The sequence below is a fragment of the Crocodylus siamensis genome, chromosome 5 (genome assembly GCF_052110815.1).
Source record: "Crocodylus siamensis isolate JL-2025a chromosome 5, ASM5211081v1, whole genome shotgun sequence".
NCBI classification, from domain to species: Eukaryota; Metazoa; Chordata; order Crocodylia; family Crocodylidae; genus Crocodylus; species Crocodylus siamensis.
Genome location: NC_143399.1, coordinates 181,131,538 through 181,156,070, shown reverse-complemented (window position 1 = coordinate 181,156,070; position 24,533 = coordinate 181,131,538). Strand labels below are relative to the sequence as shown.

Below are 24,533 nucleotides of genomic sequence, written 5' to 3'. Positions count from 1 at the left end.
GAAAACAGGCAGTGGGAAATGTTTATAAAATGTAATTGTGGTTATGAGCATAGTGAATCCAAACAATAGCTGTGTTCTTCAAACCTCAAATACAAACCAGGGATCAAAAGTGGAGGGTGACACACCAAAACTACATAGCCAAAGGCAAAAAAACAGGGCATAATCCTGCCTGAACTGAGGTCAAACATTGCTGTTGACTTCAATGAGCCAAGAGTTTTACCCTAAGTATTCTGGCCTAAGAAAAAATTGAGATTTGTTCAGAGCAGTCCTTGAAGTGACAGAAACTGAGGAATGTAGCCCCCAACATGAAGGGAAACTTCCTAGAAATAGTCAAAATCTGGATTAAATATATGATAAATTCTGGGTAAAGTAAAAAACTGAAGGAAAAAATGTAACAATAATATGTGTTTGGGACAATGATTCATTTACATGTCAGTAACCATAAGGTACAAATACAATAATTTAGAGAAGTGGGGCATTCACCAAGGTTTCCTTTTTTTCCAATGGGCCTTTATGGAGACCTCTAAAAGTAGAAACTTTTTTCCAATGTTTTGTGGGAGCTAACCTGATGGAGATATATTTTAAGATCTGTTTTAAGTACTTCTTCAGCTGTGACGATGGAAGCAGGATTGTGAGGTCTGGAAGCTCTTAATTATGAACTGGCACAAAGGCAGCAGTTACAAGGTCACCTAGCACTCCGCTGAGGCATGGGCATGATTTGGCAACTGCAATTGTGACTGAGCATCCCTCTTCCACACTGCTTACTCCACATGGGGAAGGAGCTAGGAAAAGGTGCCCTAAACACAGCCTGTCTACCTTCTTTCTGACTAGATAACCATGTCCAGTAGGATCACCTTTCCTGCAGTCAAAATCACTGAAGGCACATAATCAATTTTGGGACCTGGAATGTCAGAACCCCCACGGACAATTCTAACAGAGAACACCCAGAGCACCGCACTGCAATCCTGGCCTGAGAACCCAGGTGGCAGAACATCGATGTTGCCGCACTGAGCAACATCTACCGAGTGGGAGACAGGCAGCTCAAAGAGCGTGGAGGCGGCTATATTTACTTCTGGAAGGGTAGACAGGAAGAAGAATGCTGGCTTCATGGAGCTGGTTTTAAATGAACTCATCCTTATCAGGGGCCAGCAGCAGGGACTCGGGGAAAGTCTGTTCACCAGGGCCCCCCTTGGAGTCACCAGGAGCAATGGCCACAAGCTGAGGGAGGATAGGTTTAGGTTGGATATTAGGAAGAACTACTTCACTGTAAGGGTGTCCAGAGCCTGGAATAGGCTCCCCAGAGAGGTGGTGCTCTCACCTTCCCTGGAAATATTCATGAGGAGACTGGATAGGCACCTGGCTGGGGTCTTGTGACCCCTGCCACCCCCAGAGCTCCTTCCTGCCCATGGCAGGGGGTCGGACTAGATAATCTGTCTAGGTCCCTTCCGATTCATTGATTCTATGATTCATAAACAGACAAAACAAGTCTCCTATTGGAATTAAAGAGCACCTCATGACTGTCGGGTAGCCACTGGATATGGATGCATGCCCTTAGGTCCCGCTGATATCCACCGACGCTCTCATGGTGGTTGCAACCTTTGGTTGGTCTTGGTGCGATCCTACACTCTTTCTTCTTGCCTGCCACAACTTTGATGTTGAAAAGACCTTTTGGGTTTTTTTTGAGATGTTAATGAAAGGGAGGTGGTGATTACCCACCTCCACCACAACTGACTTCGAGTTTCCGCCCTGGTTCCCAAAACTATGGGAGAAAGGATGGCTAAATGATCAGTCTGAAGCAATTTCTTCTTTTTTTTTCATTTTCTTTTTGTAGGTAGGATAGCAGTTGAGTCAGGTTTCAGGATAATTGGGTCCTGGTCATCCCTCTGGCTTGTTTGAGGCTTTTCCTCACCCTGGGTTTTCCCTGCACTCCCAGGTGTGCTGGGGAAATCTCTTGTTATCCCATGCTGATTGCAGCCGCACCCAGCTTAATTGGTGGTGTTGCCGCTTAACGAACAAAGGAAATCCTTGGCGTAAAAGGCAGTGGGATGTGAGAGGGGTGGCATTCCTCGTCCTCCTTCCCTCAGCCAGTCTCAGCTTCTCATCCCCTTGGGTCCTGCTGCTGTGCCTTAGGGAAGCACGGTTTCTTTCCCTCCATCTAGGAGGCTCTCCCTCTCTCTTTGACTCCTCTTCTTGCTGCAGCCGCGCCTGGCTCAACTGGCAGCTCATGGTAATCGCTCCAGGTCCTCAAACAGACAACAAAAACAAAAAAAATACAGAGCTGATGGCTCAGGACCATCCACCTCCTCCACCTTCCCTGTGGGTCCTTCTCATCCTTATTCTCTTCTTCCTTCCTTTCCCCCTCCTCTTCACCCTCGTAGTGAGGGTTCCACGGTCTCTTCAGAGCCTGATCAGATGCTTTCCCTGCCCTCGGGGTGTTGTCCTAGCATCTCCCACTCCCAGACTTCATTCTCACCATCTTCCACCATCCTTGCCTCCTTGGCTCTGCCTTGATCCCCGGATATTGCCCCGGCTATGGATTTGCACCAATCTGCTTTACCTGCTGCGGTGGTAGAACCGGGCTGCGGTGGACCGGGAGCTCTTGCTGCAGCGTGGAAGTCCTGTTCCAGTGGGGTCCATGTTCCTGGCCAGAGATGCATTCCAGGTGAGTATCCCTCAGTTCCTCACACTCTCCAGTCTTAAACTGGCAGGGAGCCAATACACCACTGTCATCAGTGCATATGCCCCAATTCTTGACACTGCCAATGAAACCAACAAGGAATTCTACGCCAACTTTGAACAAGTCCTTTCTGACATTCTGGAAGGAGAAAGACTGATTCTGCTTAGTGATTTCAAGGCCAGAGTTGGAAGGGAGTCAAACCTCTGCAACAGAATCATCAGCAAGGAAGAGTAGGAAAGGTCAACTCCAATGACATCCTCCTCTTGATAAAATGCACAGAACCATGCTTATTGCCACCAATACCCTGTTCCACCAGAAAAACAGGCACAAAACGTCCTGGTGACACCCAGGATGTAAACATTGACGCCTGATTGATTATGTTATAGTTTGTGCCCAGGATCACAAAGACATCTGCATCACCTGATCTATGCTAGGACACATTACATTTACTGACCATTCAATTAGTACTTTATTAAGGAAGTACTAAACTAAATTCACAGTAATTAGGGTGCATTAATGAACATGTAGACACATCTCTGAATACGTACTATGCTATAACCTTGCACTGCACAATTATACATTATTTTTCCTTAGGACCCCTGTCACGCCCAGAGAACAGAATAGATGGTGCTCACTTAAATGAGCATCTATACAATATTTTATGTTGTGCTCTCATTTTTTCAATGTGCAGTCCCAGACTTTATTGACAGCAGACCATTCAAACCCTGCTCTGAAGACAAAACTATGAATTTCATAGGCTTTGCTAAGGCATCATTATTAGAGTAGTAAAGATATTAAATATTATAGAATACTTTCAACAAAAACTTCTGTTAGTTAAGGGTGTGATTCTAGGTATGTTTTTACACCCATTTAACAGATCAGTATCTGTGGACCTAAAGCATACATAAATGTAGGTAACATTTTTGTTTGTTTTACGTGACCAATGTTTGTGATTTGGACCTGTTCTTACATTGTACTTAGCAATAGATAGCACTTAGTAGGTTCAAAGCACAATTCTCACTGATCTGAGTTGCAGCTAAAAGCACAGGGTCACAATTTGGACGTCTAAAGCTGAACATTCACTTAGTACCACCTGCAAAAATGCTGAATTTCCTAGAACCACAAAAAACCTTTGCAACAAGAGACACAATTAGAACCCAATTCTCCAGGGCTGTTTTCAACCACTTTGACTACAAGATCACCCTTTCTCTTTCTGAAACTCCCTGCTTCATTCTTGACCTCTTCCAATTTCTGAAACACATGAGGCAGGGATTCTGCAGACAATAGCCCCTTACAACCCTGATTCATCCAAAGAGCACAACCCATCCCAAAATGATGCAGGGGTCCTATGAAAAAAAGTATGAAGTCATAGTTATAATCTGTGTCACAATGTATGCAGACAAGGATACCTGCATTAAGGTTGCACAGGCAACCTTGCTTCTGGCATTTGATAACTCCTTGTGGTAAAATTTGCAGCCATCAAGTTCATTTGATGGAGGTGGGGGAATGGGATAGGATTTGCATATGATTTCCTTGATTTTTTAAAAGAAAAAACAAAACAAAAAGCAAACAAAATTCCATTATGGGTCATCATATCGATACCTGCATGGTCCAGTGGCACTTAGAAACTTTTGCTCTACAACAGAAGCCTCTGTGCCTTGAGCTAATGGAATAACTGACTGCAGTAGTTAGTTACTATCTCTTTTTACAGAACAACACTTAAGCTGATGAGATGCATGCTTTGCCAGTGGCTTTCACAGATACTTGCTGGAAGAAGAGGAATGTAAGACTCATGAACAGAGAGTTCCATTTTGGATTGTGTGATAGCTTGCACAGAGCCTTCTTTCCTATTCCCCTGAACTTGGCTCCTTCTGACCCCAGCCCTTCCAGCCTATTCCTGTTCCTCCAGCCCTCCAAGCCTCTCTTTTCCTTCATCCCCTGCCTCCCCCCACCATGCTTCTCATTCTGGTCCAGCTGTCCTTGCCCTGCTACTTCTAGTCTGTACCTCTGGGCTCCCAATCCAAGTTACAATCTTTCCAATCCAACCTAACTTCTAGTCTCCTTCACCTGGTTCCTCATCTTAGTTTCTGCATCTATTGAGCTCTCATCTACTTAACTTCTCATATAATTTCCATCTCTCCATGGGGCTTCCATTCAGATGTCCAGTCCCAGATTCTCATTTCATTCAGGTTCCTTGTCCTAAATCCATTCTCAGGGTGAACAGTAGGGCTGTGCAAAGCTTCACTCCCTGAGTCGATTCAGCAGAGATTCTGCCTGATTCAGTGGCCAAATCTCTGAATACAAATTGAATGAGGAGACCCTTAAATCTCTCCGAATCAAACTGGAACCCTCTGAATCGATTTGGAGAGATTCAGAAAGATTTGGCGATTTGGACATAAATGCAGCTTTAAATGTTTTTTCTACATACCTCAAGGTACCAGGCAGCTCGTCAATGCTGAGATGCTGGGGCAGATGGAATGTCCCACAGGAGCATGGGGGGCTCACCAGTGCACTCAGCAGCAAACTGGGAAGTGGACCAGAAGCACTTCTGGTTCACTTCTGGGTTTACCGGGGAGTGAACAGGGCCCCCCCACACACCCCCTCCCCCACTCAGCAACCAGTGCCTCCTGGGTCTGGGAGGGCACCTGGAGTACCCCCACAGGCAATTGCCAAGCCAGGGGGCATGGGGGGCCCCTCCTGTGTGCTCCCTGGCAGACTCAGAAGTGGACCAGAAGTACTTCTGGTCAACTTGCAGGTTTGCCTGCGAGCATGTGGGCCCCCCACCGCCCCGGCGCTCCTGTGGGATGCTCCAACTGCCCCACCATCACAAGCTGCATTTGGTACATCAAGCTATGTAGAAAAAACATTTAAAGCTGTTTCTGTGGGTGAATCACTGATTCTCTGAATCAGCACTGAATCTTCAGATTCGGATTCAGCCAAATTGAATCAGGGACAGTGATCCGAATCATCGAATCAAATCAGTGCCTCTGACTCGGGCCGAATCTGAATCAAATAAGGCCTGTTTCACACACCGCTAGTAAGCAGCTCCTCTTCAATGTACTGCTTTGCATACTAGAGACAGCGAAATCTTTCTAATAAAACATTTTCCTTGCCACTTAGCTTTCTCTGCTGCTGATGCTGCTCTTCCAATACTTATCTGCCCACTTGCTTCTCCAAAACAGTATCTTCAAAGTCACTACATCTTGGGCTTCAGTCCCAATGTGGTGTCACTGTTAGACATTGTTCAACAATATCTTTTGTTCTTCATGTAAAGATTCTGCCTAGAGTACCTTTATAAACTCAGTACAGAAACAGAGAATAAGTCATGCACTAGAAAAGAGTAAGCACTGCACTGGAAATGCTGAAAGGATAAACAAAGTTTCAATGTCACTTTTGACCATGAGATTTTTGTTTTATAGAAATCCTATTTACAATACTAACTAGTGTTTCCAATCACTGTTATTCATTGGCAGAGCAATATGCAGTCCAACGAACATTTAAATAAAGCAGGTAAAAACATAGCCTTAGAGCGTAATAAAAGTTACAACTCTTAAAAATGACCTACTGAGTATTCTGTAAAGCCTGCACAACTTCCTTTCCAAAAGCACCAAATAAATGAGGGGCAAAGGGGACCAGCTACTGTTTTAAAAACCTTACTGTGTTTCTGTTTGCAGTGTTAATTTTAAAAAGGGCATGAACAGTAATTACACAGTTACAGATGGCATCTGGCTGAACTTGACAAAATTTTGTTGGGAAATATAAGAAACATCATTTACCATCCAAAATAAAGTCAATGTATGGCCAGCGCAAGTAGAAAAAAATATTGTATATCTTTCTCTTTTAAATAAAGGTTTCACTTTCTTTCATACATCATAAGATCAAAGCAGCATGTCCACATTACACAGCCAAATCTGCAAGATAGTCTATGAGTGAGACCAGCCGTTTAGCAAATAAAACCTGGCCTGGGGAGGCCTTATTTTCTGCCTTTGATAAAGTGCTTCAAACCCAGTTTCCTTTGTACAGACAAACAGATCATCCATTTCACCGGATAAGATTAAGTGTCATCACCTCTCTTTCACTGTGTAATAATAAAAGTCATGCTGCAAAAAGAAAAAAACCTTTTAAACCTTACTCAGGCAAGAACAAAAATTGTGACCTTTGATGCCTTATGTGTGAAGTGAAAATATACAGTTTCAAGTTACAGAGATCTCTAATTTACTTTCTTTTGCCTGCTTTAGAATGGAAAGGGATGCTATTTCCATTGCAGAAAGAATGGGATCTTGCTCACATTAAAAGAGAAACAAATATTAAAAATCCAGTTTTAAGAATGGTGCTTTTATTTCTTAGTGCATTGAAGCTTCATCACTGGTGTTCACTGTGTAGCTTAAATGTCTTCTTTTCAACACGGTTATAAAGAGCAATGTATCAAAAACATAGTAATAAATACATAATGGTCCGTTAAGCACTCCTTAACAGCCCAGTGGAAAATACCACAATCATAGCAGTCACACTGCTAATATCCTATGCACTTGTCTATATTGTAAGAGCATACAACACATTTACAAAACACATTCACTTCTTCTGTTGCGCAAAAAAATTCTGAAAACTGACTTGCTGGGACCTATAAACAGAAGTTTTACCTATTGTATTAAATAAAAAATTCCTTCAGGGGACTGATTTTTCTGCTTCAATTTTCTACATGACTTCATAACTTCAGTCCTTGTAAATATCACTCAGATGAAGCTTCACATTGAAGAGTCTCAAAAAAGTAAATATGCATCTAGGTTATAATTTAGGTTGCATACCATAACATGGTTACAGATAAAAAATAATTAATTGAGATCGCTTTTAGTTTATGAACTCTCTCTCTCACATGCACACACTTTCAAGAATCTATTTCTGAAACTTCACAAACACAGTCACATGTACACACCGAGTGGTGGTATGAAATACCTATCATTCATGTTTCTTTTAAAAGTCTATGACTGCACAGATTTCTCTCCTTCTCAAGATGGAATAAATTGTTACCTTTCAGAAGAGGAGTCTTCCGTTGAACAAGCACTTCTGTGGTTGGCACCTGCTCTTGCTGCTGTCTAACCAGGTTTCCTTCACTGCCAGCTCTCAAAATCTTTTCCCCTAAACTAATTTTTCTCAGTTTTTTACTGTTAAGTTCCTCTTTCCTAGATGGAGGCACTTTAGATGCTGTATTAGTAGGTAAAGGTCTAGCCAAGCGACAGGGTTTGGACATTTTGAATATGCCGGAATATTACCTGCTCCAACTGCAAATGCTAAAAATCCTTTTCAGCTTTACTTTTCAGCAGACAGGCTCTAGAGTTACTCTGTGCTGTGCAGCTGGATTTAAAGTGCTGCACTGCCAGTTCGATCAGATTTAAACAACAGGCACTGGGTGGTCACACAGACAATTACCAGACCTGTGGAATGTAAACGTGTATTAGAATGAAACAGATGACTCGGCTCCAGTGGTGAATTCTCAGACTAGCAGTGAAGAGCAGTTGCTCTATCAGGGATTGTAAAAACCTCCTGGCATGTACAGACTAGACACCGGGCAGCATTAAAGCTGAACTAGAAAGCCCCACCTACTCAGGTAAAATAACACAAAATAACTCAGATGCATGGCTAATATTTGAATGAAGTATGTTATTCATTCCATTTCCAGATATTAATTTCAAACAAATACTTCCTTGTTATAGTAGATTGCGCTGTTCTAAACCAAGAGTTGACTGTTTAAGGATTGTACACTAATTGTTGTCAAGAATACTTATTTTTCATACAGTTAAGCATATTTAGAGCTGCAACTGGATTAAATGATGTCTAGCAGATCTGCTAATTCAACAAAATACAAAGGGAGCTGACACTGACTATCATCTCACATTTAAAAGGTGACTCAAGTTCCTTATTATTAACAAAGTAATATTTATCCTGATAACTGGATACAATAAAAGCAGTACCATCCTGTAGAATTCTATCCATTACCCTTTCATGCACTGAGTTTATTCTTATATATGCACACAAAAAGGTGACCTTTTCTACACCAATGATAACAATTTTCCACCTATGTCTCCAAAGAAATAATTTTATGACCATAGGCTGTTACTTCAAATGTAAACTACTGGATGCTGTCCTTTGAGACTACCTGAAGCAAAGTCTATATGAATGTTCTCTGCACACCCTGCGTCTGGAACTGGTTGCAAGACTCAAAGAGTATTTGGTCACAGAAGCAGAAACCTTTAGTCAAAATGCCAACACCTGAATTTTCCCCATCAAATCTCTATAAATTAAATCCATGTGAACCAGAGAAGCAGCCACGGTTTTAATGTCAGAGTTACAATAAAGTCTAGAAGCTGAATTTAAAAAGCTTTTTTTGGCACAAACAAATGGCATTTTACATCAAGAACAAAAACCTTGTGGACCATATTATTCCACACCTAGAACCAATATTATCTCAGCTCAAGACTGAATAAGAATCATTTAGAGGAAATGGGAAGGGAAATACAACATAGAAATATATATGTGGAAAAAGTTAAAATATAATTTCTTGACCATCTGGGAATTTAACTTCATAATCTCAGTGCTGATGAAAAAAGGTTTTGGGGGTTTTTTCACTGAAATTTCTTGGCTTATATTTAAGAAGGAAAGGTAAATATTATATCCTTCATTAAAACCTATGTACTTATGCTTTGTGAATGAAGTGTAATGTACTTGTCGGTAAAATGCCTTACAACAATCAAGGTCCTCTGCCCTGCAGAGTCCACAATCTAGTCCAAGAATGTATAGATATGGGAAGGTAGCTGGGCTGCACTAAAAGCAAAAGAGTAACTGACTGAGTGACAGTCCTGTCTGCATTTTGAGAATTCAATGAGTTTGGCAATTTATTTAATTTAAATATAGAAACATTTTGTTCTGTGAATGCAGTGGCTAGTCTAAGAAACCATATGGAAGACAATATTTCCATGTAGGAATTAGAAGGAGGAGGGAAAAAAAGAAATATGTTGGTCTCGCGTCAAAAAAGACAGGGACAAATTAGAAAGGGTCCAGCAGAGAGCAACAAAAGTGATTAGAGCCCTGGAAAACATGACTAATGAGGAAAGTTTGGTTGAAAGAATTGGGATTATTTAGTTTGGAGAAGATAAGACTGATGGTGGACTTGATAACAGTCTTCAAATACCTGGAGGGTAGTTATATGGAGGCTGGAGCTAAATTCTTCTGTTGCTTAGGACATCCCTTCCAGCCTCACTTTTCTATGAATCTATGGCTGGATGAGGGAAGCGTTTTCAGGAACAAGCAGTCTGATGTAAGCAAAAAGAGGTAGGAAGTCAGAACATAAAGGGGGAAGTTGGTCACACAACTAAAGTAAGTGAAAACAACATGGCAAGGGACAAAATCATGAAGAACAGTGAAATATGGCATAGTTAATTTGTACAGGATGCAGAAAATGCATTTTTAATTTTGTTCTGGATGTATATAGATTCACAGACTGTAAGGCCAGAAGGGACCTTGGAAGATCATCGGGTCCAGCCCCCTGCACCAAGCAGGAAAGATAACTGGGGGTCAGATGTCTAGTCTCCTCTTGAAGATTTACAGGGTAGCCAATTGCACCACCCCTGGAGGGAGCCCATTCCACAGTCTGGACACCCTGACTGTGAGGAAGTTCTTCCTAATGTTGAGCCTGAATTGATCTCCCAGGAATTTGTGGCCATTACTCCTGGTTTTCCCTCAGGTGCCCTGGTGAACAGTTACTCACCGAACCCTTGATGTACTTCCCTAGTGTAGCAGTAAGCTACTACCAGGTCCCCTCTAAGCCTTCCTTTCCTCAGGCTGAAGAGTCCCAGATCCCTCAACCTTTCCTCGTATAGATTGCTTTTAAAACTCTGAACCTATGGGTGGCTCTTCTTTGGACTCTCTCAAGCTTGTCCACGTCTTTGTTAAAGCTGGAGTACTGCATCCACGTGGTGCCTTGAACAGGATGCGGTACTCCAGCTGTGGTCTCACCAGTGCTGAGTAGAGTGGAAGAATCATCCCCTTGGCTTTGCTGGAGATGCATCAATTGATGTGGCCAGAGAATTATTTGCCCTACTGGTTACAGCATCACACTGACTGCTCATATTCATACTGTGGTCTATTATTACCCCCTGGTCCCTTTCATTTGTGATGCTAGTCAGTTTGGTGCCACCAAGCCTGTAGGTGTGTTGGGCGTTCCTCCTCCCAAGATGGAGCACTTTACATTTCTCAATGTTGAATGTCATCAGGTTCCAATCTGCACAACTTGCTAGCCTGTCTAGGTCCTCCTGTAACTGTAACCTATCTTCAAGCATGACCACGCTTCCCCATAACTTGGTGTTGTCTGTGAACCTGGCCAGTGAGCTCTTCACCCCCACATCCAAATCATTAATAAAGATGTTGAAAAGTACTGAACCAAGCACTGACCCCTGTGGGACATTGCTGCCCACTTCTCACTGGGATGACAGGTCTGTTCACTGTGACTCTCTGGGTTCTGTCCTGCAGCCAGTTTCTCACCCACCTGACTGTCTTGGAGTTAAAGCCCACAATCCTCCAATTTTCTTATGAGGACATTGTGGGATACTAGATCAAGCCTTTTGGAGGTCAAGCTATACAATGTCAACCTGCTCTCTCATGTGCAGGTGGTAAGTTACCTGGTCATAGAAGGTTGTATATACAGGCATACCTCGTTTTATTGCGCTTCGCTTTATTGCGCTTCGCAGATATTGCGGTTTTTTACAAATTGAAGGTTTGTGGCAACCCTGCCTCGAGCAAGTCTATCGGCGCCATTTTTCCAACAGCATTTGCTCACTACGCATTTTTTAGCAATAAAGTATTTTTTAATTAAGGTGTGTACATTTTTTTTTTAGACATAATGCTATTGCACACTTAACAGACTACAGTATAGTATAAACATAACTCTTATATGCACTGGGAAACCAAAAAATTCGTGTGACTCGCTTTATTGTGATATTCGCTTTATTGCGGTGGTCTGGAACTGAACCCGCAATATCTCTGAGGTATGCCTGTATTGAGAAGATTTTACAATGCATTTTTATGTATACCTGCCTACAGTCAGTTGGCAGCAAATAGCAAATAATCTTACCTCTGTTTTTTGCAGTAGATAAAGATGTAAAGACCATAACCCTCACCTTTTATGAGTATTTTTAATATTCTACTGTGTTTTGCAACTTTCATTTTTTTGAAACTCTACGGAGGGTAGAAGGCTGTTTTACAGAATTAAAATATTCTTTGTTTAAGGATAGTTATTAACTATTTCTGATAACATTTACGATAGAATAAGCTTTGTTAACCTTCCCAACCACAAGGCAAATGTGGTCTCTAATTCAGCTCTGACTGACAATGTAAATGGTAAGTGCTTTCAGAAATACCACTACACATTGCAGGTATAGATTTAAAGCAGACTGTCATGCTAAGTTCTTTTAATATCATACAAATTCAGAACAACATGAAAAAGTCATTAGCTCAGGTACCGCCCCCAGGACTCAGACTCAATACTCAATGCAGTATAATAATGAGGGCTGGGGTGTTCTACAAAGACATCATCCTTCATACAAGATATTTAAACTGATCTCTAGTTACTATCCATGTGGATCTCAAAGTGCACACAGCAACTTGTAAGACTGCACTAATGTCCTGACCAACATGAGAACTCTCAACTTTAAACAGGCTCTTTGTTTCAAAGCCAAATGGGAAAAATTGCTTAATACAATTGGTAGATTGAAGTGATGTGATAGCCATGCTGGTTCAGCAAATATGCAAGAGGCAAGGATTTGATTTTTGACCACTGAGGCCAGATCTTTAAAGGCATTTGGGTGCTAGAAACGGAAATGGTTTCCTAGTGGATTTTCAAGAAGTGCCTATGTCACTCAATAACTTTAAACATCTGATCCAGACAGCTTGACAAGAGAAATTCCCAACCACTCTTTACTCCATTGGGGTCTAGTAGTACAACAACTAGGCATACTAAAGGTTGCACTAGCATAGAGGCTTCAAACTTACTGTCCATGTGTTATGTGGCCCATAGTGCTCAGAGAGATATGTACAGGAGGAATTCAGGGGCAGGGAAAATGGTGACTGAAATCTGGAGCTCAGAGTCCTCCTGGTGACATATTGCGGGGTGGGGAGGGGTCCTGCTTTAATCCCCATGGCTGTGGCTGCTGCTCCCTTTGTCACTGCCACCACCACCACATCCAGGAGGAGCCTTGAGGTCTGGATCCGGCTCAGAGGACAGGATGAGTTTGGAACCTCTGCACAGAGCGAACACCCCTCTCCAACATCTGTGCTCAGGGTGCATTACCAGTCCATTACCCTTCCTTCTGACTGAACTTCCCTCTCGCTTGGGGAGAGGGAGAGAAGAGTGAGGGTGGAACAGAATTTAAAAATAACAGTGTAGATTATCTTTCCCAGGGAACGTGTCATTTACTTTTATTGTAATGTTCACTTTTCTCAGATATGAAGTGGATGGTTCCAGTCCTCCACTAAATATTGTCCTGATTTTCCATTTCAGCCCTTTCAAAAACAAAAATACATGGAAAAGTGAGTTAACCTCAGCAGCCTATACTTTGTATTTTTTGTTTTTGAAAGGGCTGAAGTGCAAGATCATGATATTTAGTGGAGGACTGGAAACATCCACTTCATATCTGAGAAAAGCGAAGGTTACAATAAATGTAAATGACACGTGTTCCTTGGGAAACCTTCAATAAAACGTAATCTCATTATTGGGATAACAAAGCATTTAAAAACCTGTGGTCCAAAGTAATTTCCCGCAACACATTTCTTTAATTTGATGATGCAAAGGTCTTTCCTCCCTTCCTGACTTATTCCCCTCAGGAAAGGAGTGTTCCTTCCTAGCCCTGTTGTACTCACCTTTCTTCTGATCTCTCCCTTTCTCACTACAGGATCTAATGAATCTCCCCAGGCATTAACCTTTTTTCATTAGCTCTTAAATTTTCTGAAGCCCTGAGGTTTCCTCTTGAATTGCTTAAAAAAAAACCCTTTTTCCTTAGACTTCAGAGTTCTAACTCAAGCTATTTATGAAATACACATCATATTGATGTAACATACCATTAAGCAACAAAACAGCTCAATTTGTCAGGTTTGCGTTTAGTATTGTGGGAAGTTTTCTACCGCTTTAGGTCAATGAATAAGCCCTGTCATTGCTTTACACAGTAGAACTAATGTCAGTGGATCAACAATGCAGCCTTTTCTTTCTAATAACCAAAATTGAATGCATGAAAACAAGTAATATTTTTAGAATACAATGTACTTTCCACATGCTGTTTAAAACAATGTTCTATTAGTTTCAAAATGCAAGTCCTTCCTGCCTAGAAATAAATTTCTCCTGAAATATGACAACAGAAGTTTGTTACAAGTCAACTAACAGAAGGCATATTAAATAGGTTGTTACGCCCCTGTTAACTCAAGGGCATGTTTGTGCCCCTGGCTTTAAAAAAAAAAAAAAAAAAGCATTACTGCAGATGCTATTAATCCAAACAAAGCACTTGCAAGGCTCAAACTTTCCTTTTTTGGATGCCCACAAAGATCCAGTTTACATTCTAACATGAGGAGGAGGGGAGCAGTGCAATTTGAATCAGAAAAAAATAGCTGATCACAGACATTGCACGTTCCAGGATATATATATTCCAGATATTCTAGTATCTGGCATTTTGTGGTTATGCACAGCCTCTTTTCTAGATAAAAGAACCTCTCTGTTTCTCTCTCACCCTACCCTATTCCATACCTCAAGCTGCATCTCTCTGAATAAATGACATGAGCACACTCTAATAATGTTTCTGAAAATATTTTAGAAAAATAGGGTGATTCTAACAGGTGCTGAAAGCCAGAAAGTGCTACTGAACTAAATGGAAGTTGCAGGTGCTCAAATGTTAAAGCTCAAGTAAATGAAGTCTTCTCTTCACAGAACTGAGCGAATAACCAGATGGCTTAAAATTTTCAATCAGAACTGAGATATAAATATATATGTGAAGGAAGAACAAGATCAGTGATGAAAACAATTTCAGATGCAAATCACAAACAAGCATGTAATGCACCAAAAAGGTTTAGTGTTTCAAAAAAGTGCATTTTCTGCTAACTGAAGCATGTAAAATTAGTGACAGGTTAATTCTACAGATGTTAAAGCTTTCTTTCAACTATCTGCAACTGCTTTGTTTTCCCCTATACGATTATTGAAATTGTTATATATTATACATAATACATAAGGTGCATCATGCTCAATACTAAAGCCCATTTTAAAACATCTCACATACCATGATAAAGACAGTTTCCTTAAGGCAGGGGAAGGGGACCACAAACATGAAAAAATTCAGTCATTTTCTGGCTCCCCAACCCTTTCACTCCATCACAACAAAACAAAAGCTCCAATTACAGCAAATCCTGTTACTCTTTAATTTTGTCTGTTAAAATTTGTTTAGGATTCTGCCATTATCTAATACCTACCTTTAAGGGGCAACAATTAAGAGTGAGCTATAATTTTGATCAGAAAATCCTATTCTCAGCAATTTATTACTCAGTAGTCAATCTTAGCTCAAAGACTTTTAAAAAAATTACATTTAGAAAAAGAACCTCTATGTCTGATTAAATTTATTTTCCTAGTTTTTTAGAAAACTATGCAAACATTAACTTAATCCTTTAGAAAGTACAGGACTCACAGCTCTGAAATCTCAACACATTTTATCTACTCAAAGATACAGCAGAGGTAGTGGCAAAATACATTTCTCTTTACTGTTCTACCATTTCTCAGTCTTAATTTTAACCTGATGTACTGCGTCTAGGACGGGAGAGAAATATATCTCAGAACTCAGCTTCTTTGGCCTGATCTGCATTTTTTTTGTTCTGCTATAAGTATGTCAATGATGTGATCGATTTTTTTTTTAACCAATATGTTTATACCAGTACAATTTCTAGCATGACATAATACTGGCAAAGATGTAACTAACAAGTTTTATACTCAGAGGCAGGGCCGTTCCTAGCGGGGTGCAAATTGGGGTGACTGCCCCAGGCCCCATGCTTTGGGGGGCCCCGTGGAGCTGGGTCGACTTCACGTGCAGCCGCTCGCCAAATGACCCCCCCGCCCCGCCGCCATTGTGTCCTGACACTGCACAAGCTGATTTGCTGTGAGCCCCACACCCTGCTGCAGTCAACTCTGCTCAGCAGAGAGAGGAGCACTAAAGAGTTGGGCAGGAAGCTGGGGAGGGAAAGGACAGTGGCCAATTTTACCTGCCCTGGAGACTCAAAGATCCCTGCTGCTGCTGCTTCATCTTGATACCTTGCTCTTACAGCCAGGTATGTACAGAGAGGAGGCAGAGGGGAGGAGATTGGGAAGGGGCTGCTATTGTGCAGCTCCTATAGTCAGGCATAAAGGCTGCTCCTACAGCAGCAAAGACCCCTGGAGGGAAAGAGCCCCATTCCGGTGTCCTCTCTAAGTCCGCATCCAGGGCTGGTGCCCCACTCAATGTCTCTACCCCAGTTAGGATACTGTATACTAGTATAAAAATGCTTTATATTAGTACACTGTTAGTGCATCTACCTGTGCAATTAATATGAAGCAATAAGCTCTTGAACAGTCTGAGCTTGTGTAAACTGCTCCCAGATACAGTGCCTACATATATGCTCAGGACAGCAGCAATTTGAGCCAGGGCAGAGTAGGCCCAGGCAGGCAGGCACACAGGGGGTCAGCCCTGGGCTCAGGCATCGGACAGTGGAGGGGCTGGTTGGGGCACAATGGTGTTGGAAGTGCAGAGTGGTGTGGCTAGGCAGCAGACAGGCGTCTGGTCCCCGGCTGCATGGCACAATTTATGTCCATGGTCATTATTTATATGTGTTCTTAATCCTACTAAATTACCCTGGCAGAAGACAGTATTGTCCCCGACAATACTATCTTACTGTGGTGTTAATTAGTTTACTGCGGCCTAATACTGTTGCACATGTAGACAGTGATGCTTTACTCCACAGCTAATTAGTCTACTTCACACTTAAACCCATGTGTTGATATAGCCTGTATTCCTGTTACATAGGAATAACTGTCCTGGCATAAGCAATTTATCTGGGTATAACTGCATCTGCAATGGGGTAGGTCCCACTGTATTAGGTCCACTGGTATACATGACAGATCCAGAATCATGGCAATGTTGGTATAGTCACTCCCTCTTCAGCTGTGGGAAGCATGAATATTAATAAGCTGTCTTCATTGCATATGTGCCATGCAGCCAAAGGGGTTGTGGCTGTAGTCCCTCACTGTGATCTAGGATGCCAGTGAGCCCTCAGAGCTCAACAGCATGTCAACACAGCTCCTGCTGGAGCTCCATGCATAGGGGACTGGTAGTGAGAGCATGTGCCTCTACTGACAGGGCCATCCCTGCTGCCACTGGCAGCTTCTGCGGGTGCTCATCAGCCCTGTCCCTGCTGCTGCTGCTGGCTTTTGCAGGTCTCCCCGCTCATACTCAGGAGGCACCAGTTACCCATGGCTCCATGTGTGGGGTCTGCTTAAAGTTCCTGCTTTCAGCTCCAGAGCCTGCTGTTGTTTGTTCTTCCCTTCCCTGTTCACCAACTCCCAATTCAGCTGCGGGGGAAAGCAGTGAGTCCCCTTTTCCCCTGCTGCTGAATACGGTGGGAAAAGGGTGGGGAAGAAAGTGAGGAATGAGTGGAAGAGCAAACGGCAGCAGGTTCTGGACCTGCTTGGAAGTGGGGACTCCAGGCAGACTATCCAGTGAGCTCATTTAGCTCACGGCATCTGTAGTATTACCAGGAGGGGATGGACTGACATGCTGGTGAGCTCAGCACTTGTGGAGACACCTGACCAGGAGCTAATGTGCTCCTGGTCAGCCAGTCACCAGGGGGCGGGAAATTGCTCCCTGCCCCCAGGAGCTGCCTGCTGTTGGGGTGGGCTCTGCCATTGGAGCCCAGGCAGGGATTATGTCTCCTGCCTTGACAGCAGGAAGCTCTAAGCCTCCTGCTCCAAGATTGCAACTGGGGAGTAGAGGCTAGGAGAACCTTATCTCCTAGTCCCTGCTCCACCATCATGATCAGGGAGTGGGGGACTGACACTGGGACTGGTGGGGGTCTCCCAGCACCAACCCTGAAGTCACTGAGCTGGTGTGGGGAGATTAGGGTATCCTAGCTGGAGCTGTGCAACTCTGGAGGTCAGGCTGGGAGAAAAGGCTCTCCCAGTGCTGGCCCTACCATGTGGAGCTGGTGCTGGGAGCTCTCTGCTGGTGGGGGCTGGTAAGTCTGTTCCCCACCCAGATCTGCAAGCATGGGTGGGGAACAGGCTAGGGAGTTAGTTCCTGACCCAGCTCTGTGCTCATGGAGCTGAACAGGGAACAAACTCTCCATCTTGATCCCTGCCCAACTCCATTATTGTGGAGCTGAGCAGGGAACAAGCTCCCCAGCCTGTTCCTAGTACAGCTCTGCACTTGTGGACCTAAGCAGAGAACAAATTCGCTAGCCTGTTCCCCACACAGCTCTGCACTCATGGAACTAAGTGGGGAAGAAGCCCACCAGCCTCCACCCCACATGCAGGGCAGGCATTGGGAACTGTTCTGATCAGAGGCAGACAGGTCCCAGCCCCATGCCCTGATCTAGTGATTAAGGCACAGGGCTTGGAAAGAGCTGCAGGTATGGGGTAGGTCCCAGCCCCTTGCCCCAATCTGCTGGTGGGGCAGCTACCAGCAAGCTAGCTGATATCTACCCCACCAGTGCATCACAGCAGGGGGCTGATACCTGCCTCTCCCCTGCAGCTCTTTCCAAGTCCCCCACCCCGATCTGGGAGCCCAGGCCAGGAGCTTCCTGCTGCTGGGGCAGGGGGACATTGTCCTTGCCCCAGCAGCAGGCAGCCCCACGGGGCAGGTGTGATGTCCTAGCCCCAGCCAGGAGACAGCTGTCTCTTGGCCTGGTGTTTCCTGCCACCCCCTGGATAGCAGCCAGGGAGAGCCTAAAGCTCCCCCTGGTGGTGGCAGCACCCCATTGCAAGGCCCCAGGAAGTAGAAGCAGTTTGCTGCCATTAGCAACAAATCTGCTCCCCCCCCCCCCGCATGTGTATGTAACCCTGGGCGCAACACTACACGTGACCTCACCTGAATAGTGGGATCCTGGGGTACCCAGTAGCCCTGCCCAGCCCCCCTGGGAGGCTGCTGCAGTGCCTCCAAGTGGAGAGCCTCCCCTTACAATCAAGCACCCTCACAGACAATTCTCAAAATATTTACAAGATTTAATTATTTACAACATAACAAATGACCCTTAAATAAACACATTGATATACCAACTAATAAACCCTCAATAACTTATTTACACAGTCTCTCACTTGCACATGGTGTACTGGGGATCCCATGTACACTGCCCCTGGCAGGGTGTCTCAGGGAGTGGGACTGTCTGTGTCTCTGCATGTGGTCAGTGGATGCTCCCTGGTGCTGGTGTCCATCTCTGTGCCCCTGGGGTCTCCGGGCAGCAAGGGTCTCTGGGCACCAGGAAGTGGCTCCTCCTCTGCAGTCCCTGCAAAACACTCTTCCCCTGCTTTTGACCCCCTTCCCCCGGCTTAGCAGGGAGCAGTGTCTGAGATGCAGGCTGTAGCAACTCTCCTGTCCCACACAACCTCACAGCCTGGCAAATGCAGCCCCTCCATAGGCTTTGCTTGCCCCTGGAGCCCCTAACCCATCAGGGTAACAGGGCAGACTCCAGCAGTCCCCCCTCCCCCCAGCTCTGCTGTGCTCACCCAGCCAGTCACCAGGCTGCAGGTGGGTCTTTCCTGGCTTGAAGTCTTCCTACAATCAGTCCCTCTCTGATCCTGCCTCTGCAGGCTCCTGGGTTGGAGAAAGGAACTGGATACTGTATCTCTCCTGTGGCAGCCTTTTCTGCTGCTCCACAGGGTACTCCTAGGGGCTCTCCGAGGGACCACTGGGTTGAGACTCTGTCTCCAACCTGTCCCTCAGCCCCAGTCTCTCTCTCTCTCTTGTTCTCTCCTGTGGGAAAACTGCTCCCCCCTTTTACTCAAGCGTCTCAGCCAATCCCAGCCCAGAGCCCTTCCTGGGCTTTTGCTAACCGCTCTATTTCAAAACTTTTCTGCGGTTACATCACCCCTCCCACTTCCAACTTAGCCTCAGAACCTACAGTGTCCCTGCTGGGACAAACTCTGTCTCTCTGCCAGGCAGCCATTCCCATTCTTTCAGGCGGGTCCATTTTTTAAATGCTGCTACATGTAGGTGCCTGCCCAGACGCGTTTACTCATGAGTAAACTGATCCCGAATCAAATGCCTATATAGGCACACCCAGTGGGTGCATCTACATGAGGCACTTTATTGTACATTAGATTGATCTAACGTACAGTAAAGCATCACAGTCTACACATGCACAGGACTTAATGTGCAGTAAATTAAGCTAATGTGCCATTTGTGATTACCAGGAAATACAGGTACCAGATTAATGGTACATTAGTTACTGTGCAGTAGCACGTGTAGACACTGACCAGAGCAATTTGCTCTTGGTCAGCTTAGGCAGCAGTTGGCTGTGGGGCAGAAGAGTTCTCCACAGCTCCAGTGCTGCTCAGCTCCCACCTCCTGGGGGGAACCAGGAGCTGAGCAGTGCCGGAATTGGGGAGCTCTCTGTCCCTGGTGCCAGTGCTTCTCAGCTTCTGGCTCCCCACAGGCAGGGATGGGAAGTGGGAGTGACTGGGGGTGTGTGCTGTATGGGCAGTGGTAGAGCTGAGGGACAGAGTTGCTGCGCATGTAGCACATGTCTCAGTTGGATCCCACTTTCTGCCTGTGCCTGGTGGGGAGCTGGGAGCTGAGCAACACTGGGACTAGGGGGAGCCTGGAGTTCTCCCTGGCTGCTGCAGAGGGGCAGAGCAGGGCAGGGGGGCAGGAGCAGCCCTGAACTGAACTGCTCCCACTGGGAAATTTGCTTCCAACAGGGACACATGTGTAGACGTGTGCCTGGGAATGCTTTAATAAGCCTGAATTTTCTCTGCAGAAAATTCTGGTAGATTCATTGCACATGTAGATGCAACCAGTATGATTTACCAGTCTCTTAAAACTTATGGTCTTCAGAATATTTACAGTGTTTGTTCTATACTGATTAGTCACTTGGAACTGTATCAACCTGAAGAGTTGACACTGAATGATTTTAGTGCAAGTTTTTTGTTTGTTGATGCTTTCATCACATTTAATGTAGAAGTTTAATTAAGGATTCCTATAAAACTGTAACTAATGATTTCTCTAAATCTCCGGAAGTTACTAATAATGAAGTAATAGTAAGCAGCATAATTTTACTTTACATGTCTGTGGTGTCTTTCACAGGAGGCCTCCCATAAACATTTAAAAAACATGAACTTATTTTAAAAAATAAAATTTTAGTTTAATTTATATTTTTATTAAAAGAGAAAAGTGATGAAGTTTCAAACTGTCTTCTGAAATTATGCAAGTTAAGATGTTAAGTTCCTCGATTTTTCCAGTGCTACTTTGCATATACCATCACAAATTTGAAAGGAGAGAAAAGAACCCTCTGAAAAAGTGCACAGATGTTCAAGGAAAAAAATGCTGTTTTCAGAAACCAGTCTCTCTCTATTTCTTTATTAACATCATTTTAAAGCTACCACTCCCTAATTAAAAATAAAACCAAACCTTGAGAAGAGTTCTAATATATCAGAAGTATATTGTGAAAGACCAGACAGTTTTATAGAAACTGAACAGGTCTTGGAGCCATAGCCCCACATTGATGGCTTTTGGGCAAATGTTGCCCACAAGATCTTCCCATGTCACTGTAGCCACACGAAATTTGAAAATTAAAATTAAGGTCGACAGGGAGAGTAAAGCATCAAGTTTTCCACAGCACATCACTTGTTCAGTATTACTCTCTGTGAGTTAGCAAAGCTTGAGAATCACTGTACCCAGTCAACACTTTACACTAAGAACAACAGCATCAGTGCTTCATCCACTAGGTAGTAAATTCTGAATTCCAGTTGTTTCAACAGTATATAATGATGCCTCACATCGGGACAAATATTCCACTTTTGTGGTGTCAGAAGTGGTATGCGATGATTCCCCAGTTTGTTGATGGGAATGGTGGTTTTTTTCAGTTTGTGGAAATGGATATAGGGGTTGGCTACAAACATGGCTGGTATTTGAAAATCCATTCAGATCCTGGAGAATGAGTGAAGGACCCCAGATATTCCCCACCACAATTCTTTTGCAGTGCTTCTCCCCTACAGATATGCTAACATGGGCATCCTCAACAGTGGTTATGAACAAGAGCAGGGAAACAAGCTAGATAGAAAATGTAACATATCCTTGAGATGTGTTATCTCCCAAAGAGGATTCTTCCAAGGGACGATAGATATTTTTTAGCCTCACCTATAGCCAGAGTCAAGAGTACATGAGGTTTCTCAGGCTCTGCTTCATCCCTGTTACACATTTTGAATTTCAGGAAATGTCTCCACAGACTTCCAGAAAAGTAGGAGACATGAACACAGAGAGGGCCATTCATTGACAGGTGCAAGAACAATCTAGGCCAGAATCCTGCTACTCTCCAAGCTGCTGGGATGCACTCCTGGCTGCCTGCATGATACGGCTGTGTGTATACACAATGCATTTATTGGCAACATCATTGGCCACATCAGCCAAAAAAAGCCGACTTTGATAATGTCAATTTTCTTTTTATCAGTGCTGATATGATATGGACCGATCTATTGGTGCACCTCTACTCAGTTCACATTCAGGTGGCTATTTGTGGAAATTTAAATTATGCAGTTGGTATGACTTAGCTTTTTCTTTCACCACTCCTGAGTCTGTGACTGCAATTTTTAAAGGTCTGAGATAACCAAAAATTTTATAAATTAGCCTGTTGTGCTCGCCCAAGCACTGTGTGGGCTTATTTTTTTTCATTCCTAGCTTTCAGAAAAGCAGCAGTTAGTTCTTAAATTGGAATTATAAGTGGAAAGAAAATATCTGGTCATTTTACAGTTGATTTTATATTTCTTTACAGTATATTACTTAATGCAAGATGCATTTATGCTCCAGAGCCCTTCATGTGACAAAACTTCAAAAATTGGTGTTAAATTAAATATTACTTGTGACTTAGCTACTATCCTTTAAATGTTGAACATGACAATTTTATAGTGAATTCAGCATCTCTAAACTGTTGACTGTTTGATTTTTTCCTGTCTGAATATCTCTACAGAAAACAGAATGTTAGTACAACCTACAATAAAGAGACAGTTAACTACAATTACTTAAATGTCATAGTGGACAGGCAACTCAGCCAGATCACAGTGTGTGACAGAAGCAAAAAAAGAATGAATATGATTGTTCAATTTAGGTACATTCTGTTTAGTTCAATTCCTTGTTGAGTTAATTTAAGTTTAATACAAGTGTCCAAAAAGCCCAGCCAGCATGACCTCATGTATACCAGCCACCTAGAAACATACTTATTTTTACTTGATAGATGCTAGTAAAGATTAATTTGCATATCGGATAAAGATGCATCAATGTATTTACCCATATATTAGCAAATATCATTATCTGCACTTGGGTCAGAGAAGACTGCAACATGGAAAGAGTTTTAGGAATACAATAAATGCTATCCTTCTTGCTGGTTTGGAGTCTTACCTGCAGTGGTGCTGGCAGCTTTGGTACCTTATTGAGTCTCTATCACTGGTTTTTACTGTTCTTGAGCTGAGAGGGTAAATCCAGTAGAATGACCAGTCTGAATTCCAACAACAAACAAAAATAGCTGGCAATGGAGTAAAGCTAAATGGCAGAATCTTTGTTGCAATAGAGACCTTGCAAACAATAGCTAAAGTTATTTAAAACTAGTAACAGCTAATACTATAATGTAAGGGTATATAGAATACTGTGTTAATAAGTGCAATTATTTTTTCCAGGGAAAACAAAACTAGTCACCATGCCAACTGCAAAATGTGTACATTGAATATCTTTAGAAAGGCAATTAAATGGCCATTTATGAGGACAGGCTAAACCTGGGAATAAAATTAGAAGACAGAAGAGGCTGTGTGGCTGAAGTACATGGGCATAAAGTAGCTAAAACTACTAATGAACATTACACTAATTTAGTTCTCTCCTGGGCACTTGATTTCCTGGAAAGCCTAATTTGATTGACCTTTAATAAAGAATTAAAGAGAAAATATGGAACATAAGTAAAATAGGCTCTATTTTACTTTATATGAGTACCATACAAAGAAAAACAGAAAAGTAAGGTCTACAAAAAAGAAAAGAAAACAAAAAAGGGTAGACAAAGAATGGGTAGAAAAACATAACTATACTCTTCTAAACCTGTGAAAGAAGAGTAGGAACCTGAAAAACAATCTGTTGCAAGATAAGCTTCAACAGGATTGCCAACCCAAGACATGTTTTTACTGACAAATCTATAGACTTTTTAGTGACAACCAAACTTTTTAACTGACATGTTATTTACATAATGTAACTATAACCCTTCTATCAGGCCTGAGGCAAGAGCTAGGTTCAAATTTTGGGGTTATACACCAATGCTAGTAAAAAAGTATGGTTCTCAGTTAAATCTCAGATTAGCAATAAAATAAAATGTTCTTGGGTTAACAAACCTGATACACTACAGCAATGGTTTTACACTGTACAGCCCCCCACCCCAGGCATCCCCTACTCACCCCCACACCCTAATGCCCCTGGCCCCACTCTGTACCATGCTGCTGCCCCAACATACACTTGCTGGCCCCTCTTTCCTGTCCTGGTACAGACCTCCAGGGCTAGGGACAGAAGTTACACATAAACAGGTTTAAGTGATCAGAAACTGGTTTGAAATTGTAACAGAACAG

General features: G+C 43.1%; 1 protein-coding gene across 15 annotated transcripts in view; it reads right to left on the bottom strand.

Moving 5' to 3' along the window:
• KIAA1217 (KIAA1217 ortholog) overlaps positions 1 to 24,533 on the bottom strand; it is a 684,182-nt gene that overhangs the window by 383,695 nt on the left and 275,954 nt on the right. For 2 of the 15 annotated variants that reach the window (XR_016442337.1, XM_090047349.1), the window contains exon 1: positions 7,706 to 8,024. The exons of 3 other annotated variants lie outside the window; for them this stretch is intronic. Coding sequence is in view for 10 of the 12 variants with exons in the window: in XM_090047349.1 (XP_089903475.1) it covers positions 7,706 to 7,925 (220 nt within the window). In the remaining 2 variants the exon portion in view is untranslated. Of the gene's footprint in view, positions 1 to 7,705; positions 8,025 to 24,533 lie in introns of those variants that run through there. 10 more of the 15 variants (XR_016442336.1, XM_090047345.1, XM_090047335.1 and 7 more) reach the window with 8 other exon arrangements.